Source organism: Vespa crabro, chromosome 6, assembly GCF_910589235.1.
Source record: "Vespa crabro chromosome 6, iyVesCrab1.2, whole genome shotgun sequence".
Taxonomy (NCBI): Eukaryota; Metazoa; Arthropoda; class Insecta; order Hymenoptera; family Vespidae; genus Vespa; species Vespa crabro.
The window spans coordinates 2,713,040-2,728,329 of NC_060960.1; the positions used below are offsets into that span (position 1 = coordinate 2,713,040).

Genomic DNA, 15,290 nt, shown 5'->3' on the forward strand with positions numbered 1-15,290 from the left:
ATATTTTATTTATTATGATTAGTTACATAATACAGCATTATAAAAGTATCAGTATTTAGATCAAATTTCAAAGATGCTATTAACAAATTTTTTGCATTATAAGAAAAACATTGCTTCTCTGATTATATTTTTAATACAAAATAAACAAATTAAAACCATCAATAATTGACTTAGTAAATAGAAAATTGTATATTACGAAATGTGTTCTTTATCATATTACATCAATTATTTTTTTAGATTTTCTTTTATTAAGAAACTTTAAAATGCATATATTGATCTCATATATTAATTATTACTTAACACGTTCCGTGCTATGTGTACCACCGATGGTACACGTTAAAATTGATCTTCAGGCCACGTGTACCACCAGTGGTACACGCAATCATTTTTTTTTTAGTCAAAATATCAAATGGCCTGAACGACAAGTCAGGCAAAAATGGCTTAGCACGGAACGTGTTAATTTATATAATTTAAACTATAATAAATAATTCAGTCGTCTATTTCTGATGGATCTCCACCCATTGCTTTCCAAAAAGCAGTAACTAATTGTTCTGCTGCTATACGTCTTTCATTTGTAGGCAAAGAAGCTGCATGTTCCTTCATGGCCATTAATTGACTAAATAATTCACCAAAATCTGCATCTTCACCACCCATAAGACCATCTGTAAAGTATTAAATAAATATTCTAGTTTAATTATACTATAATTGTAGAGATTAATAACATATAGATATTACCAAGAACACTTTCCATATCAAGGTGTTCAGATGAATTCCGTGTCAATTGAATATTTTCTAATTTTTTTTCTACTTGGCTTATATCTGGTTCTGTTTCTTCAATATTAGAAGATTTTCCTATAAAAAGTACGTATTTAATTACATTATTAAATTACAATTAATTTTAATAGGAATACGATATATATATAATTATTGTACCTTTTAAAACAATATTTGGCCATGTATGTGCGTGTAAAGCTTCAATTATTCTTTCAATTCCATATGTATTATGTTCTGAATCACATTCTAATTTTTCTACGGAATTTTGTTGTAGTTCAACTAATTCAAATTTTTTATTTATACACCATGCAATTACTGTAATGCATTACAAAGACAAAGATTAGAATATATCAATGAACTTAAAAGTAATTTTATACGCTCTTACCTTTGTCTTTAATATCCATATTAGATATTACATTACACGTTAATAATAATACATCAGCTTTAGAAAGGGAAGAGATTAAGGATGACCATTGATCTAAATTTCGTTCTGCATTATCCTAAGAAAATCAGGTCATTTTGATAATTTTATTGATCCTATAAGGCTCCATATAAACTTAATATCTTACAGCTAATGGATCATGATGTACAAGTAATGCTTCAATTCCTTCTATTGGTATGTTGATACATGGATTTTCTGTCGCACATAATAATATCTGCGATGTGTAATACTTATTGTCGATATCCCAAAGATAGTATTCGATATCGTCTTCATTGGATATATTTTTCCCTCCTATTTCTATATTAAATTAATATTAAAAATCAATTTATCCAATATAAAAAAAAGTTAAAAGACTAATAATATATATATAGATATATATATATATATTACTTACTGTTAGCAATATCAGTAGCTTTACCACATACCGTGCTTATGATCAAAATGCGTGGAAGATCCATCTTTTGCAATATAATGTATTTTTTCAATAAATTATTTATTTAAATAAATCAAAGTATTAGACAATTTACTACTTGCAAAAATATACTTTATTATTTAGTAAAATATTTTTTTATAATATTTTTTGAAATGTTTATTTATAAATCATTTCAATTTTCGTTTATATCATAAAATTTATAATATAATTATATGTTTGAGATTCGATTAATTTATTTATAAGTTCATTTAAACAAGTTGTTATATATAAAAACGACATACTATAAATAATTATGAATTTCATTAAATTTTGAATCGGAAAGCTTTCTTTATTTCCTTAAATGCCAAAAATAATTATAGTTATATGATGTTAATACTTTTATTTTAACTTCTTTCTTTAACTTCTACAATTAAAATACTATTATCTCTTTTCAATTAATAATACTTTATTATTAAAGAGTGTATATAAAAATTATTTTTCTAGATATTAATTTTCTTTATTTTGTCAACCAACAATTATATTGTTAGTTCCGATTTAACATTTTGATAATATAATAATTGAAATAATCGCAATCAACCATAATATTACAAATCACTTTGAAGGAACACTAGCGACAGTAACTTCGAGAAGAATCTGAATATGTTGAACGTATCTAGTACATATATGCATTCTTGTTGATTGATTCGTAGTAATTATTAAATCTAGTGCTCAATTGAATTGTTCGGTGCATTGACAGCGCAAATGTATTTTTCAACTTTTCTTGTAAATCATATACGTATAATATCGTATAATTTTATATTGTGATACATACACATATAAAGAAAATATACAACCTTATTTTATATTTGGTTTTTTTTCAAGGAAATTATAAAAATTTGTATATAAATGTAGAGAAAGTTTTCAGTGGTATAGTGACTTTGATGTTATCAAGATTGTAGTTATGCTTACAAGAAAAGAAAACTACATCTAGCAGTATAGACATTTTTTTCAATATTTTGCATAATATTTTTGGATTTTTAGTATTTTTATCTACATATACGTAAGTAATTGACGATATAATATAAATAATGTTACGATACATGATATAGTTACGACAAGCTAATATTATTTGATAGGCGTGTAGTAGATAATTCTGCAATAAATTTTATCTTTTTTTTTTTTTTAACGAATATTTAGATCTTGACGTGTACATTAAATATTTTGTTTATCATAAAATCGTTGGTATTATAACATGATATATCGAAACCATTATATTAATTACAAATAAAACGCCGTGTAATTTTTTATTTTTTTGATTCTAAAAACAATTATATTTCTTTCTGTATCATTATTAATTTGTATATGCATATATATATATATATATATATATATATATATATATATATATATGTATATATATTATACATATATATACACAAATTGTTTAGATTAATACTTGCTTTTTTGCAGTATAATTATACAACATATACCAGATTATTTATACAATATCTAAGTTTCTAAACCAAACATGACGGAGGACATGTTAGGTACAGATATCTGTCGAGTTTGTCGGTCAGAAGGTTTTGCAGATAGACCTCTTTTTCATCCATGTATTTGCACTGGTAGTATTAAATGGATTCATCAAGAATGTCTAGTACAGTGGATGCGATATTCTCGGAAAGAATATTGTGAACTTTGTGGATATCGTTTTTCATTTACACCTATATATAGTCCAGACATGCCACGACGTTTACCATTAAGAGATGTTATTGGTGGTTTGTTTTCAAGTATTGTCACTGCTGTAAAATATTGGCTACATTATACCTTAGTAGCTATAGCATGGCTTGGAGTTGTTCCATTAACAGCTTGCCGGACATATAGGGCTCTCTTCAGTGGACCTCTTGATTTAGTTAGAGTAAGAAATATTTTTTGTAATAATTTGTATAAAAAAAAAACAATAATGTCATCATTTTATAATTAAATCCTATGTTTTAATTTTAGATAATGTCATTACCAATGGATATGTTATCTGCAGAAAATATATCATCAGATGTGTTTCATGGTTGCTTTGTAGTAACTTGTACATTATTTGCATTCATTGGTTTGGTATGGTTACGAGAACAAATCTTACATGCTGGTGGCCCAGATTGGTTAGAAAGGGATAATATTCAATTACCTCCAATTGATAATCCACCTCAAGTAGTAGCTGCAGCAGCAGTTCAACAAATTCAAGAACAACAGGTAAACCAACAACAAGAAGTTCAAGATAATAATAATGTACCACCTTTTGTTGATGATCCACTTGTACCTCAGGAGGGCGAACCCAATCATGAAGGTAATTTAATTATTTTAGAATTTACATATGAATAAATAAATTTGAGAAAAAATTTTTGAAGAAATCGTTCCTTTTAGGTTTAGTAAATTTAGAAGCAAATATGGGACATCTTTTATATCATGAATTAGGGGATAATAACCTAATAAATGATCCGAGAATGGAAGAAATAGAAGGTTTAGGAAGAAATGTAGAACCACAAATTCCTAATAGAGAAGAATTGAATGTGGATGCTGAACATCAAAATCCTGCAGTTGGTGATGGTTGGAGAGGTCAAGTACAAGTTCAAGGCGAAGGAGAAGCAGAAGAAGCCAATTGGAATCCTATGGACTGGGATAGACCAGCAGAAGAATTAACTTGGGAACGTTTATTAGGATTGGATGGTTCACTTGTATTTTTAGAACATGTCTTCTGGGTTGTATCTTTAAATACATTATTTATTATGGTAAGTTCTTCCGATACTCTATTGTTTGCAAAATATTTGTTCAATGTGAAATTTAAGCATATTTATAATTATTATAATTTTGTTACTTTCTTAAATTAAAATTCAGTGTAATTTCAGGTATTTGCTTTCTGTCCTTATCATATTGGACATTTTGCTATAGCAGGATTAGGATTACAAGAACATGCTGCAGCTTCTCATTTTGAAGGCTTAGTAACTACATTGTGTGGTTATTGTGTCATTGGAGTGTGTTTAGTCGTTTTTCACACCCTTGCAGCCTTATTAGGTTTTCAACGATCTCAAAGAATTCTAGGACTCTGTTATGTTATAGTAAAAGTTTCTCTACTTTCGGTAGTTGAAATCGGCGTGCTTCCATTAGTTTGTGGCTGGTGGCTGGACATATGTTCATTAGCAATGTTTGACGCAACACTACGAGATAGAGAAATTTCATTTAGTCTTGCTCCTGGCACTTCTATGTTTCTTCACTGGTTATTAGGAATGATTTACATATATTATTTTGCATCATTTATACTCCTTTTACGAGAAGTTTTACGACCTGGAGTACTTTGGTTTTTGAGAAATTTAAATGATCCTGACTTTTCTCCAATACAAGAGATGATACATCTTCCAATATTGAGACATGTACGAAGACTTGTTGCATCTGCAATAATCTTTGGTACAGCTATTTTATTAATGCTGTGGTTACCAATAAAATTATTGAGATGGGCTTGGCCAGGATTTTTGCCATATACAGTCATTGTTCAAAGTGAAGCTCAGGTAAACTTAATCTTATAAAAAATATATCAATTACATTAATCTATTTAAATTAGTATTATTTAAATAAAATATTCGATATTTAAAACTAGGTGAATGAGCTATCCTTAGAATTACTTTTACTACAAGTCATTCTTCCTGCACTCTTGGAACAGTCTCATACACGCACATGGTTAAAAGCTCTTATAAGAGGATGGTGTCGAGTTGTTGCATGGATGCTAGATCTTCAATCCTATCTATTAAGTGATCAAGTGGAGGAACCAGGTCAAGCTGCTCATGAGGAACCACAACATCCAGATTTGGGAGCAGCTCATCAGGCACTAATGCAAAGAGAAAATCCAACGGGTTTCCAACCATATACTAGACCACTATGGTTTCCTGCTCGCTTGATTGGTCTTCTATTTTTTGTTTGCATTTCACTCGTTATAGCTGGTTTAATTGCTATGACTCTTCCAGCTTGGTTAGGACGAAGAGTAATGGCATTATGGATGGTTGGAGCACCTGCACCATCACCACCTGTATTACCACCTGCATTAATTGGTTCTGGTAAATTAATATTTATAATTACAACTGATCATTATTTAATACATAAAAAGTATTAAATATATATATATATAAGGTCTGTTCAAAAAGTATTGGATCTTAATTTTTCCCGTATAAATGAAGTACGAGAATACTCCGGTAGGAAAATGTAGAGATTTTCATGTGCATACGTGAAATGTTTACCGCTCGCAGAAAATATGTCACTGGCAGTCAGCCTGTGAGTGACTAAGTAAATGTAATGAATTCTCTCCGGATTTTCATTTGTTGTAAAATAAGGCAATAAGCAGTGTATCACTACTTTAAGGAGTGGTATAACCGCTTTAAAAATGATTATACGTCAGACAGCGAATTATATTCCAATAGACCTTTAACAAGCCAAAATGACAAGATTATTGACCAAGTGTAAACTTTGGTTATGTAGGACTGTCTTGTTAGAAGAACTTGCGAATAAGATAGGGATAAGCATTAGATCGGTACATTCCACATTGGAAGAGAAATTTGAACAAGCAGAATGTCTGCAAAATTCGTGCCGAAATTGCTAACGATAAAGCAAAAGCAATTCTGTCTGCAAGTCTTGCAGGACATGTTAGACTGCGTAAATAACAACCTCGCATTTCCTAAGCACCGTGATTACTAATGGTGAGTAATAAGATCCGTAAACCAAGACGCAGTTGTCACCATGGAAACATTTATTATCGCCGAGGCTGCAAAAAGGAATTTGACTTGAGTCAAGAGAAGACATGCGGAATGCGATGACCCAGCTGATACTTCATTTAACAAGAAGCCTTTTAGAAATACTTTCAACAATGGCAAGATTGCTAGGAGAAATGTAATCCTAAAAAGATTACTTTAGAACGGGGTTAGGATTTGAAATCTTTAATTGGATGAATGTATTTTTTCTGACCAAAGGTCCAATACTTTTTGAACAGACTGATTAAAGATTTGATACTTTTTAAAAAAACTTTATATTTAATTTTTGTTAATAAATTATTTATTGTCTTCCAGATAGAAATGAAAGTATGACTGCTTTATTTGGAAGAGTACACGAATTATATACAGTTGCCTGTGGAACATATATATGTTGGGTTGCAGTACGAGGTTTAGCATTAGCTTTTTCATGGCTGCCACGTGGTCGTAGGGCCATTCTTGATAGAGTGAAGCATTGGGTTATTTTAGGAATGAAAGCTTTAGTTGCATCTGTTTTGCTTGTTGGTGTTATTCCATTATTATTTGGTCTTCTTCTTGAATTGGTTGTTGTTGTTCCATTGCGGGTGCCTTTAGAACAAAATCCTGTTCCTTTCATATGGCAAGACTGGGCATTAGGAGTTCTGTATACAAAAATAGCAACTGCTCTGACTATGATGGGCCCTGATTGGAGAATACGTTTAGCAATTGAAAGAGCATATAATGAAGGAATAAGAGAAATGGATTTAAAATTTATAATTACAGAATTAGCAGCACCAGTTATATGTTGTTTTGGTCTTGCCCTTGCTGTTCCTTATGCTGTGGCCTATGGAATAGTGCCATTACTCGTTACCAATCTTCAAACACAGATACTTATTGCTAGACGTTTATACCCTTTCTTACTCCTAGTAAGTTTGGTTTGTATAGTCATTTGCTTTCAGATACGTCAATTTAAGAAATTATATGAACATATTAAAAATGACAAGTATCTTGTGGGTCAGAGACTTGTAAATTATGAACACCGTAATAAACCGCAGCCTCCGCAATCACAAAGATCAAGCTAACGCCATCAGTAAATATTATTGTACTTAGGGTGAAAGGAGTCTTAGGATTAGCTTCATGTACATTCTTTAACATGTTTAATTATGACGAATATGATGATAAGTTAAGTAAACTATGCTTTAATTCCTAATATTATAATTTATTGATGTAAGCGATACTCAATAAATCAAAAAAATTGTTATTTAAATGTATCGCTTTTGAGTTGGATGCATATATTTCTAAACTTTGTATCATGAAACAAATTATACTAATTACTGTTCATCATTATGTGATTATGAAAAATTCTATTTTGACTTTATTTTTAATCTTGCATATTAATCTGAAATAAGTGGATAATTGAAAATAAAATGCAATATGACATTTTTCATGACTGACATGATATAAAATGATTTATCATAAATCTTTCTAAATTATAATAATGAATTTGAAAGTTCAATATAATCAAATTAGATGGACAAATTTAACCTATTTAAATTTAACTATTCGTCGGTATTTTTTCCTGTGTTGTGTAAGAAAATTAAATTAAAAGAGTCAAATATTTTCACAAAACATGTAAACCAATAAAATAAAATATTATTATTAAAAATTTATCTTCTCGTATTTTTCTTATGAATATTAAAAATAATTATAATTATTATGGGACATTTCTTTATTAAATTTAATAATTATCAGGATTTCAATGTAAATGATATTAAGGCTGTTTATCATCTTTGACCCATTGTTAAATAAAAATTTTCAAATTTAAGTCGTCGTTGGCAATCCCTATTAAGAAAACAAGTACATCAATGATTTTAATAATTTTCGACTTGGTTATCTTTCGTATTTCTAACAGTAAACATATCTATCTTGACATACTTGAATAATTAGTACTTTTTAATAGTATACAAATTTTACTCTCATTACCAATCAGTGATGTAAACAATATAACGAAGAAAAAAAAGTTTGAATGATTTTGACGATGACAAAATAATCAATGTACTAGTTAAATCTCAAACAGTAAAAATTCCAGCTCTCTCATTTTGTAAACAATTCTTTCGAATATTTAACATTCATTTAAAATTTGTATTGTACTGTAGTGTACTGTAATAATAGTAATAATTTTATAAGAACATTATAATTTTATAATAATACATTAATATTATAATAATCAAAATAAACATAAGCATTATAATATTACAATAATCAAGTCTATAAAATTTTTTAAAGCAATTCATTTTCTTTTTTTATTTAAACGTCACAACATTAAAATAATTTTAATTTTAAGTGTTAATCGGTACGAATTTTAATATGCGTTTTCATTAAACAATAACGAAAAAAAAGGTTTTGAACAGATGAGAAACAATTAGTTATATAAAAATAATTTATAGTAAACAAGTCAGTATATTTTTTCAAACATTGCATAACTCGTAATACGGGTTAAATATCAAATAATTTAAATTTAATATTGCAAATACGGGGTTGTTGTATATATTTACTATCAAGAAAAACAAACTCTCGACTGATTTTGACAATTATTGAAATAGTTTTCCTTTTGCATTCCAACGAGTAAAAGTTGAAATTTTCTATTTAAATAATAATATATTCGCATAAACATTACATAGCTTCTAATACGTATTAAAAATATTTCTAATTTAATATTTCTGTAGACGTAAGTTTTGAACTTGAAGTCGTTGACTGCATGTTGCCGAAATTGTTTTCTTTTGCATTCCAATGAGTAAACATTGAAATTCTCTCCTTTTATATAGGTAAGCTTAGACAATTTATAATTTCGCTAATTTTTTAATTATTTGAACAATCTATAAGTACGCGAAGTATAATAAGCTAATATTTAAACAAAAGTATGTAAAAATTTATTTAATGGCAAATAACCTAAAAAAATCTTAATATAAAATTTCAATACCTCAAAATAATAAAATAAACTAATGTTTAAACAATAGTATATTTATTTCAATATTTCTCGGCTCGAAACACATGTTAAATATAAAATAGAACTAAATTAATATTTAAATAGTGTTAAAATTTAAATCTGCGTTTGTTACTTATTTAAGTAAACAAATACAAACTTTTCGCTGACTTTGACTCTTATGGAAACAGTTTTGTTTTGAATTCCGAAGAGTAAAAACATCGAAACAGTCTCTTTTCTGATGGATAAGTTTAAATAAATCATATTTTCGATTATTTTAAAATTATTTAAGCAATTTGAAGTGCGCGAAGTATGCTATTTCATATTATAATGTTGATAGATAAATTTATTCGTCATATATGTGTATAAAAAATGTATATAAGAAATAGATAATGCGATAGTATTAAGTTAAGATAGTATTAAGTCGACCATATTGTATGCACATTGGTTCAAATTTTTATATAGAATAACAAAATTTTTTTGATTAGATGAAATATGGAATGGTTCTTTACCACTTTTCGATCAAGATAAATGGATCCGTGGTACTATCGATTTTTCAGGCTTTCTTCCAAAAGACATTGAACATAATTGAGATTTTATTTGATTTTAAGAGAATAATAATATAAAAGTAAAATAATCTTTAGATCGTAAATATTTTAATGTCTATTTCAATAGTATCTTGGGTCTCTAGATGCAGCAACCTCCACGTGGTGAGACCTGGGTCGGTATTACTTGCTATGTATCGAAATTCGATCTAATATAAGTATTACCGGGCGAATGGCTGCATATTTTAATATATTTTCAAAATCCTTTTAATCTAATTCTGATTAAATATTAAAGTACGTAATAAATAACTTTGTTTATGCAATAAAATAATTTTTAATAATGTAACTCGAAAACAATGTTTATATGAACTTTTTTCTTATTTTAGTGTATAGAATCCATTTTTATCTTATTTAACAGATCATAAGTATTCATTATAAAATTTATTTGTATATTTTTATACATAAATCGTCAGTATATAATAAAATTTTTCTATACTACAAGAAAAGAATCTTTTATGTGCAAAATATAGTAAAAGATCTTAAATCAAATTATTTGAAGATTTTCAAAATATAATAAAAAAATACTTTAATATTTTTTGTCTTCTATCAAATTTAAATAATTATAGGTTTTTTATAACATTTTAAAAATGAATCGATTTTTTTCTTGTCAATAACATAAAATGATATTTTAAATGTATAGTTCAAAGTTTCTTGTATAAAAACATCTGCTTATTTATAAATACATTATACATATAAAAATTAAATATATTATACCCATTTAACAGTCAAGATTTTTGATTGGTTCTAAAAGTATAGTATTTAATCGAAAATAATTAGGATGTTTATTGATTTTTAAATGTACTATTGAAAAAGTAGTTATTACCTAAAACATAATATTAAACAATAATATACATTTTAAAATAATTAATGCTAATTATTGTCATTTTCATTAATCCACTATAAAATCTCTATATTTATTCGAGATAGAAGGAATTATTAACTATTTTCAGTAACTACATACCTGAGTAATATGGGATTCTTTCCAAGTTATAGTTAATATTGGAACTGAATGTTCAGTTTTATATTCAATTGTTATTCTATTTTTTATTTCCTTTAATTCCACTTTTACTTTAATTCCAGTATCGCATAGAATAGCTTCTATATAATATTGTTTGACATCCAATACAATACCAATAACAGTCATTGATCCTATCATATTTATTAAACATGTAAAATATAATTCTCTAACTTGTTCCTCGGCACGTTTTGCATAATATTTGCGCCAATTACAGTTTTTTGCTATTCTGTAAAAAATTATTAATATAAAATTGTAATTTTTAATCCCAATATACACGACAAGAAGAAAATTGTCTCTCTCTCTTTTCTTTATTTCATATACTTTATATTTATAAACTAATTAAAATATATGTTTTGATTTATTTCTCTTACTTAGAACATAATTCAGAACTCCAATTTTGAGCTAGTTCTACATTTAAAGATATAGTAGAATGAAGTAATCGATGAACAACACAATCAGGATATCTTCGAATAGGAGAAGTAAAATGAGTATAATATGGTACATTTAGTGCATAATGCCGTAAATCATCTACTTGCGTAACTTTAGATGAACGATATTTAGCACGCTAAAATAAATTAAAGGAAATAAATCATAAAAATAATAAAAAATATTACATTTCATAAAAGAAAAAATATATATAATATTCTTCCAAATCTTACTGTCATTGCTTTCAAACAAAGATTATTAATAACCATCAATCTATATCTTGTTAAATACATATATGCTTCAGATTCCAATTCTATGCACGATTCATAGCGTTTAATACTACTATATAAATCTCCAGAAGATGCAATATCTAAGTGTATTCCAAACCTTTGAAGAAGATTTCGAGTTAAAGTCAAAAAACGTTCGGAAGGATAACTATGGCTTCTCAGCAAAGCATATTCAGGCATTGTTTTATATAAGTGAGTTGCAACAGTCATATTAGCTAATAACATGAATTCTTCTATAAGCCTGAAATTATTTTTATTACATCAATCTATTTATAATAATTTCTCAAACTTTTAATTAGTATACCTGTTGCTGTCTATATTTTCCAAAATATCATAAGATGTAGGTAATCCAGATGTTTTATTAAATAAAATATGTAATTTTGGTTGATCTATTTTAAGAGCACCATTTGCATATCTTCTAATTCTCATTTGTTCAGATAAATTATGTAAATTTTTAATCACTTCACAAATTTGAAATAATGTAAAATTTCCCTTTATATCTAATGTATCGTCAATATTAGGATATTCAGGATTGTCAATTATGTTTTGAGCTTGTTTATATGTCATTTGACAACACGAATTAATTATAGTTTTTGCAAAATGATGTTTTACGATTTGGGCATCAGGTGTTATTTCCCAAATAACAGAAAAGGTTAATTTGTTTTCACCAGGTAAAAGAGAACACAATTTACATAATTCCTGTGGCATCATGTGATAAACTTGATTAACTAAATATACTGTTGTAGCACGTTTAGCAACTTCCATATCCAATGGAGAGGAATATTTTAAATAATGGGTTACATCTGAAATATGTACTCCTACCTAAATAACACAATAACAATATCAGTAATATAATTATTAATTATACAAATTAAACAAATTAAAAAAATACTGTATTGAATTTTACAAATAATACAATTTTTATATATTAATTATATTTACCTCATAGTTTCCATTTTTTAAAACCGTACAAGAAACAGCATCATCTAAATCAACTGCAGTCGCAGGATCAATAGTGAATATACAAACATTCCTCCAATCTTCTCTTTCGTTAATGTCCATTGAAGTCAAAATATTTTCTGCAGATGGTAATTCTTTCAACAATTCCTTATTGAAAGGCTCTATGTTTATATCATTTTCAAGTAATATAGCATTAAGTTCTACTTCCATGTCACCTGCAGTGCCAAGCATATGTTCAATTTTCCTATGAAAATTATAATAATATTTATTATATATAAATATAAACTATAAAATATATATCAAAATACTAATTAAAAAGTATATATATATCATATACATTAAAACAAAAATTCAAGTAATAAATAAATTATAAAATTCAGAAAAAACTGTATGCTATGTAAAATAAAGAAAGATATCTATAAGTTCTATATAAAAAAAATAAATAAAAATATACCCAACAGCATATGATGGCTTTTTCCAAGCAGTAATGTTAACAAGAAATAAAATTTCTTTGAATAAAGATGGCTTAATATTATAAATTTCTGGTAGTGTATTTAAATGTATTTTAATCATTGGCAATCTGATATCTCTTGGTTGTAGTAATACTATTGAATCAGATTGTTTTAAAATTCCAACTGCTTTCCTTGGGTGTATTCTTTCTAATATACAAACAATTGTACCAGTCTTTTGTTTTTGTTCATTAGTACCTTTGTGCCATTTTTCTTCTTCATTTATTCTGGCTACTACTAAGTCTCCATCAAAAGCACGGTTTCTATCACATAGACCAATAATTAATAAATCATTTTCTCCATTAGGCATATTTATGTAAGCATGTGTACCAAATGTGGGGTTGATACGCAAAGAACCTTCTACGTATTTCAAATTTGTTGGGTCTTGTGATTTTAATAATTTTTTCATTTCAGTAATTGGTATAAACTTTTGGAATTTATCTTCTAATTTTATAGGTTTTACAAATTTCTGCAATTTTTTTATAGATTTTTGTTTTTGTTCACACAAATTATTTGATGAAGCTTTCCCATTGTGTGATAACATATTGCATTTTATAGGTATCAATGTATCCTTTTTTTGTTTTATCTTATCATTAATTTCCTTTTCACTTAGAGTTATATGTCTTTTTCTTGGTTGTGGTTTTACCTGTACATAAATTATAAATATGTTATCAATTTTACAACATAATTCTAATGTATATGTACTTATATACTGATTAATTTATATTTTAAGCAAATTATTTTAATATATCATTTGATTTGTAAATATTTTATTTCTGAATATTTGTATATACAAATCATATTTATAGCAGACATTAATGACATGAAAATACATTGTAACAATAACAACGATAATAATAATAATAATAATAATAATAATAATAATAATAATAATAATAATAATAATAATAATAATAATAATAGTAATATTTAAACTAACTTATTATATAGTTTAAAAAAAAATCAGACCTTTTTTATAAAAAGTTTATCAGATTCTTTCTGTAAAGATGGAAAAACATTTGGTTTTATGTTTATATCATTTTTATTCATTTTTCTCGTTCTATTTTGTTCATCCGCAACAGAAATACGTGATTTGGTCATATTTTGTGGAAATTTTTTTGTACTGTTATCTTGAATAAATTTTATAAAGTTTTTTTTCCTTTTTAAACGCTTTGGTTCATTTTGTATAGACAATTTAAAGAATTCTGACAAAATTGGTTCAATATCTTCATATTTTTCTTCATTTATTTTTTTTTTATAATATTGATTTCTCTGTCGTTCACGTTTTGTCTTAATAACAGATTCTAATTTGCTAGTCATGATTTAAATATTATAAGATAATTATAAAAACGTTATATTAATTTTTTACATATTACAAAATACAATGGTTATAAGATAATAGGTAAATGTATTCCGTGCACGCACTTCTCCGTAATATTTTTAAATAATTCTTTTATAACGAGTGTTTTACGTAATTCAAAAAATCCAAATTTTATGTATTTATTTTCACATATAAAATCCGATCTCGTGTATCCATTATTTATCAAAAGTGAAAAAAAATTACAAAACAGCGTCGAGTACGAAACAAACAAAACTTAACGTATGCTTAATAATAATGTCTTTCCGCATTGATGGCGTTAGTATCGTTAGTATTCGTACTTATCGGCAATTAAATGATTCTTTTTATTATTTTATCATTTATTATCTTAATGAAATTGAAGATAAAAAGATTACATGTTGTTTCTTTACCAATAGATATTTAAGATTGTATAAGGCACGACAAAATAAACTACTACGATTTTATCAGTAAATTTTATCAGCAGTTGTTAAGGAGATTCACTATTTATTTTTTGCAAGGGTTTATATCATGAATTCTCACGATCAAAATTTTAATTTTAAAATGAAACCTTGTTCATTAAATCGTTCAAGAATTACGCCTGTACTTATTGTCGGTGTAAACCATTATAAAATGGAAGAAATGATGCCTTTATCCATAAATTTTTGATATAAGGTTATATGATTTTTGAAAATAACATAAACTTTTCTAAAACTTGCTTGATAGAATATTTAAATATATTTTAATAAAATTTATCCAAAGAGGATAATGTGAAAATACA

The 15,290-nt window shown here is 26.7% G+C and overlaps 3 protein-coding genes across 8 annotated transcripts; 1 reads left to right on the forward strand and 2 right to left on the reverse strand.

The window, feature by feature from the left end:
- Positions 1-170: 170 nt before the first annotated feature.
- On the reverse strand, positions 171-1,876 carry LOC124424938 (alpha- and gamma-adaptin-binding protein p34-like). Of its 2 annotated transcripts, none has more exons than XM_046964587.1 (6): positions 1,611-1,876; positions 1,344-1,513; positions 1,160-1,274; positions 934-1,089; positions 749-852; positions 171-662 (listed from the first exon to the last, which is right to left on the reverse strand). In XM_046964587.1, the coding sequence occupies exons 1-6, from the start codon at positions 1,672-1,674 to the stop codon at positions 609-611; spliced, it is 663 nt and encodes a 220-aa protein (XP_046820543.1). In that variant the 5' UTR covers positions 1,675-1,876; the 3' UTR covers positions 171-608. The 2 variants fall into 2 exon arrangements, with proteins under 2 accessions (XP_046820543.1, XP_046820542.1); XM_046964586.1 differs by having other exon boundaries at positions 736-852.
- A 212-nt stretch (positions 1,877-2,088) lies between these two features.
- Positions 2,089-8,051, forward strand: LOC124424873 (E3 ubiquitin-protein ligase MARCHF6). Of its 2 annotated transcripts, XM_046964429.1 has the most exons (8): positions 2,089-2,688; positions 3,099-3,543; positions 3,630-3,869; positions 3,942-3,963; positions 4,041-4,405; positions 4,523-5,179; positions 5,269-5,722; positions 6,725-8,051. In XM_046964429.1, the coding sequence occupies exons 2-8, from the start codon at positions 3,157-3,159 to the stop codon at positions 7,465-7,467; spliced, it is 2,868 nt and encodes a 955-aa protein (XP_046820385.1). In that variant the 5' UTR covers positions 2,089-2,688; positions 3,099-3,156; the 3' UTR covers positions 7,468-8,051. The 2 variants fall into 2 exon arrangements, with proteins under 2 accessions (XP_046820385.1, XP_046820384.1); XM_046964428.1 differs by having other exon boundaries at positions 2,092-2,688; positions 3,630-3,963.
- A 2,476-nt stretch (positions 8,052-10,527) lies between these two features.
- On the reverse strand, positions 10,528-15,094 carry LOC124425271 (DIS3-like exonuclease 2). Of its 4 annotated transcripts, none has more exons than XM_046965470.1 (8): positions 14,143-15,094; positions 13,119-13,819; positions 12,647-12,908; positions 12,009-12,526; positions 11,651-11,945; positions 11,363-11,556; positions 10,935-11,217; positions 10,530-10,717 (listed from the first exon to the last, which is right to left on the reverse strand). In XM_046965470.1, exons 1-8 carry the CDS (start codon positions 14,491-14,493, stop codon positions 10,682-10,684), a joined length of 2,640 nt encoding a protein of 879 aa, XP_046821426.1. In that variant the 5' UTR covers positions 14,494-15,094; the 3' UTR covers positions 10,530-10,681. The 4 variants fall into 4 exon arrangements, with proteins under 4 accessions (XP_046821428.1, XP_046821427.1, XP_046821426.1 ...); XM_046965469.1 differs by having other exon boundaries at positions 10,531-10,796; XM_046965471.1 differs by lacking the exon at positions 11,363-11,556 and having other exon boundaries at positions 10,529-10,796; positions 11,805-11,945.
- Between the last annotated feature and the right edge of the window lie 196 nt (positions 15,095-15,290).

Coding starts and splice junctions, on each gene's coding strand:
- LOC124424873 (XM_046964428.1), top strand. CDS start 3,157: ATGACGGAGGACATGTTAGGTACAGATATCTGTCGAGTTTGTCGGTCA. Junction 3,544..3,629: donor GACCTCTTGATTTAGTTAGA/GTAAGAAATATT, acceptor TTTTAATTTTAG/ATAATGTCATTACCAATGGA. Junction 4,406..4,522: donor TAAATACATTATTTATTATG/GTAAGTTCTTCC, acceptor GTGTAATTTCAG/GTATTTGCTTTCTGTCCTTA.
- LOC124425271 (XM_046965469.1), bottom strand. CDS start 14,493: ATGACTAGCAAATTAGAATCTGTTATTAAGACAAAACGTGAACGACAG. Junction 11,557..11,650: donor TTTGTTTGAAAGCAATGACA/GTAAGATTTGGA, acceptor AATTTATTTTAG/CGTGCTAAATATCGTTCATC. Junction 10,797..10,934: donor AAGAATCCCATATTACTCAG/GTATGTAGTTAC, acceptor ATTATGTTTTAG/GTAATAACTACTTTTTCAAT.
- LOC124424938 (XM_046964586.1), bottom strand. CDS start 1,674: ATGGATCTTCCACGCATTTTGATCATAAGCACGGTATGTGGTAAAGCT. Junction 1,514..1,610: donor AGCTACTGATATTGCTAACA/GTAAGTAATATA, acceptor AATTTAATATAG/AAATAGGAGGGAAAAATATA. Junction 1,090..1,159: donor TATGGATATTAAAGACAAAG/GTAAGAGCGTAT, acceptor AATGCATTACAG/TAATTGCATGGTGTATAAAT.